The sequence below is a fragment of the Pteropus alecto genome, unplaced genomic scaffold, assembly GCF_000325575.1.
Source record: "Pteropus alecto unplaced genomic scaffold, ASM32557v1 scaffold53, whole genome shotgun sequence".
Classification (NCBI taxonomy): Eukaryota; Metazoa; Chordata; class Mammalia; order Chiroptera; family Pteropodidae; genus Pteropus; species Pteropus alecto.
The window spans coordinates 6725819-6729681 of record NW_006434366.1 but is presented as its reverse complement, the minus strand read 5'-3'; the positions used below and the strand labels follow the sequence as shown (position 1 = coordinate 6729681).

Below are 3863 nucleotides of genomic sequence, written 5' to 3'. Positions count from 1 at the left end.
AGCGTGGGGGGGCGGGGCTGGGTGCGGAGCGGGGGGAGGGGCTGAGCGTGGCCAAGCAGTGGGGCCAGAGCAGGTGGGGCCCAAAGGCAGCCTGACTACTCAAATTTTACTTCAGCACTGTGGGAAATCAGATAAACGTTTTATGTCAGGACGACCCAATCGCCGCCGTCACCCATCTCTCTGGCCGCTGCACGGAGCGGAAAGCGAGGGATGGGGGGCCTTGAAGACCTTGGATCCGGCTCTGTCTCCTTCCAGCAGCTTCCTCATGAGCGTCTCACCCTGTCCTAGCTCCCTCACCCCTCTGTGCCCTGTGATGAGGCATCACAGCTCTTGGCATCGTGACCAGAGGCCTCGGCGGAAAGGACGCACGGGCAGGGCCACTCGTCCGAGGTCACAGAAGTTGCTCCAGCAGAGGGAGCACATTTCACACACTCCCTCAGGAGGACAGCTTCATTTTCTGCACCTGGAAATCTTCATTAAGTCAACGACTGCCTAATTATAGCCTTAGCAGGATGGCGAATTTTCATGAACTGAATCCCATGAATTTCTGAGAACTTAGTGGAGTTGGATGGAAATCGCTCTGCTCACACTTTGAGCAGCAGACAAGGCACAATGAGCACTAGTTTGCGGCTCGTACTTAACCACAAGGGCAAGTTCTTTCCGAACACGCTGGAGCCACCGAATTTGCGCGTCACGGGCCACAGGTCGTCCTTCGCGCGCAAGCCGAGTCTCCCCTGGCTGCACGTCCTTCGGGCGCGAGAACCGTCTGTTTCTGTGCTTCCCCAGTTGGCGGAGTTTCGTGGTCCTTTATTTGGCTCCAAGTGCACAACTGCGGCCCAAACGCTCAGTGTCCGGGCTGACGTGGTCGCGGCCAGCTGCTTCCGGGACAAGTCCGCGAGCAGCCAGGCGAGGTGACCGCAAAGCTTGTGGCAGGCGACCGAGGAGCAGCGTGTGTGTGACGGCACGCGTGACAGAACCGAAAACGCCGCTGCCGGCTACAGCTTCGTCTGGACAGCCCGCCTGCCTCCACGCCACACGGTCCACGCAGTGAGGTCACGCGGGCCAGGAATGACCGGCCGCTGCTGGACGCGTGGCACTGGGCTGACCTCCTTCTTTCCGCAAATGAAAAGGGAGGACTGGGCGCCCAGGGTTCGGAAGGCCAGTCCTTCTGGGCCTTTGCTGCCATGACCTACATTTTCACCTCTGCTCACCAGCTTGCTGAGTTCCTGACCCTTTAAATGTACCATGTGGCTCCAGAAATGCAAATCAGCCCATCACCTGCCCCAAAGGCACCCCTGTCCCTGAAGGCCACCGCGGGCCCCTCTCAGCTAGAAAACCCAGTGCGGGACCGCCCAGCTCAGAGCCCCGGGTCGGCCGGAGCAGGCTGCAAACTCCGCCAGGCGTCTGGACAATGGGACACGGCGCTCAGACGTCACCACGGTATTTCTGTGACCCGAGCCCTGGCGGCCCTGGAGGAACCCCAGGGCGAGACCTCCGGGAGCTCACGGCAGCCCCGCCCAGGGGACGGTGGCCACACCGCCAGTGCTGCTTCGTTTCGGCCTGGCCTTTGGGAGTGGCCTGGTCAGGCCGAGGAGGCAGACCCGTGCTGGGAACCGAGCCCCCCGGAGCAGGCCCGGATTTCAAGGGGACAGTCACACCTGTCCCCTGCCCCTCCCCCCCAGCGTTTCCTAGGGCAGTCACCAGCCTGGCCACTGGGGGCCCCTGCACCGTCCCCACTCTGGGGACAGATGGTGGGAGGGGCAGGCTGGTCCTGAGTCAGGGACAGTCTCAGTGCTGCTCAGCATCAGAGCTGAATCAGAACAGTCAGTGCCCGCAACTTACAAAACCACAACTCACGGCTCAGGCGTCACACAGGAGGACGCGGGAGCGTGGTGGGGTGTGCCCGAAACACACGCAGAGGAAGACACGCCCTCCCCCAAAGCACACGGGGTGATCATGCCACGTGAGTGTCCAGGCCCGCTTGTCACGAGGCGCCGGGCGACAGTAGCAGCTCCCGCCCGTGGGTCTCAGGACCCTGGGGGTCCCCTCGTACCTCCAGCTCCAGCTCCTCCCTGTCCAGGGCCTGGGGGCCGCCTCCGACGTAGCTGGGATCGTAGTACATGTGTGCCGAGGGGTGCCTGGGAGGGCGAGGGCGAGAGACTGTGAGGCGCCTGCCCCCCAGGCCTCCACCCTGAGTTCACACCACGCGTGCTCAAGGCCATCTCCTCCGGAAGACGGGTGGGTGGGATGGCGGGCACGGTGGCTTCCAGCACCCAGCCCGCTGGACGCACAGGACTCAAGACGACTAACTCTGTCTCCAGGCACGAGACAGGCTCACCTTGGCCACCTGCTGCTTCATGGTTACCTTCTACCTCTGGGGGGGAACAAAGCTTCAGCTGCAGGCGACACACAGAGACACGTGCCGGCCCCTGAGGTCCATCCTGAGGCTGTGACCGAGACCCCGGTGCGTCCCCTCGGACAGTCTCTCTACATCCCTGGACTGTGCTCACACCTGGTACCTGTGTGTGTGCCGTGTGTACGTGTGCTGATGTGTGTGTAAGCAACACACGCACACACACTCACACTGCCAGGAGAATGGGCTGGGGTTTCTCTGGGGCAACATGTGACCGTCCCCAGAACCAGCCGCCTGTCTGGACGCTGAGTGGACAGCCGGGAGCGAAGGCAGCGGGAAGCATGACGCATGCGTCAGCGGCTCGGACAAGGCCTGAGGGGGACAGGGACTGAGGCTCCAGCCCGGACCGTCCGCCGGAACCCTGACCCCCATCCCAGCTGGGACCCTGACCCCCGTCCCTGACATCAGCACAGTGTCAACAGGCTTGGGCCTTCCCGCCCTGGTTCTCAGCTATGACCAGATGTGAGTGACGGTCACATGGCCAGATTTCAAGTCCCCAGACCCAGCAAGTGACTGCACTGCCCGCATGAAGGGACACCTGGTGCTGAGGGCCCCGCTGGCAGGTGTCATGGTGACACCCCCAATCTGATGTGCACTCCTGCTGACCTCTGACCTTGCAGCCAGAACCAGAGGTCAAAACAACACAGCACCCAACACACATAGCACCCAGCACCCAGTACACACAGCACCCAACACACAGCACCCAGCGCATACAACACCCAGCACCCAGCACCCAGTGCACATAGCACCCAACACACAGCACCCAGAGCATACAACACCCAGCACCCAGCACCCGCCCGCCCAGCCACCGCGTGCACGGCGTGCGGCTTACCCCTCGGGCAGGAGGCAGGGCCCCAGCCCAGGCGTGGGGGGGGCCGCCATCTTCGCGAGGGCCACAATGTGCTCGAAGGTGATGTCGGTCTGCGTGGCCGCGTCCGCCAGCTGCGGCCCGGGCACGGGCGGGAACGCCGTGGCCCGTGGGGCCCTCCGCAGCACCTGTACCACGATGGGCTCCGTGGCCGTCCTGAACGCGTCCACCGCCTGGTCGTGGGTGGCCTGGGACAGGTCCTTGCCGTTGACCTGTGGGGACATTTGGGGCAGCGTGAGCAGGGCCAGCAGAGCCCAGACCAGGACAGGGCTGAGGGCTCCCTGGAGGCAGCGAGGGGCAGTCGGGGTCCAGGACACTCGGGCCCTCGTGCCGGGCTCCGGGACACCTGCCCGGGACACCTGTTGGGAGGCATGGCCTTGGGCTCAGAGCCTTCGCCGCAGCAGCGCGGGGCAAGCGTCCGTGTGCTTCCGGCCTGTCGGTTTTGCGGGTAAAAACGTGGTATCGAGTCCCCTTTTAAATGACTTCCTTTGGTTTAAAGGAACAAGCCAACTGAAAACATGAAGCGAACGACCACATAGGCCACCGGGGATGTGGCGGGAGTCACGATGGGCCTCGAGTGGG

At 63.4% G+C, this 3863-nt stretch overlaps 1 protein-coding gene across 1 annotated transcript in view; it reads right to left on the bottom strand.

The window, feature by feature from the left end:
• Positions 1 to 3863, bottom strand: part of LOC102897264 (E3 ubiquitin-protein ligase PDZRN3) — a 96743-nt gene that overhangs the window by 29737 nt on the left and 63143 nt on the right. Inside the window, exons 4-5 of the mRNA XM_025044835.1 lie at positions 3246 to 3493; positions 2054 to 2138 (exon numbers count right to left, since the gene is read on the bottom strand). Coding sequence (XP_024900603.1) covers positions 2054 to 2138; positions 3246 to 3493 — 333 coding nt within the window. The remainder of the gene's footprint in view (positions 1 to 2053; positions 2139 to 3245; positions 3494 to 3863) is intronic.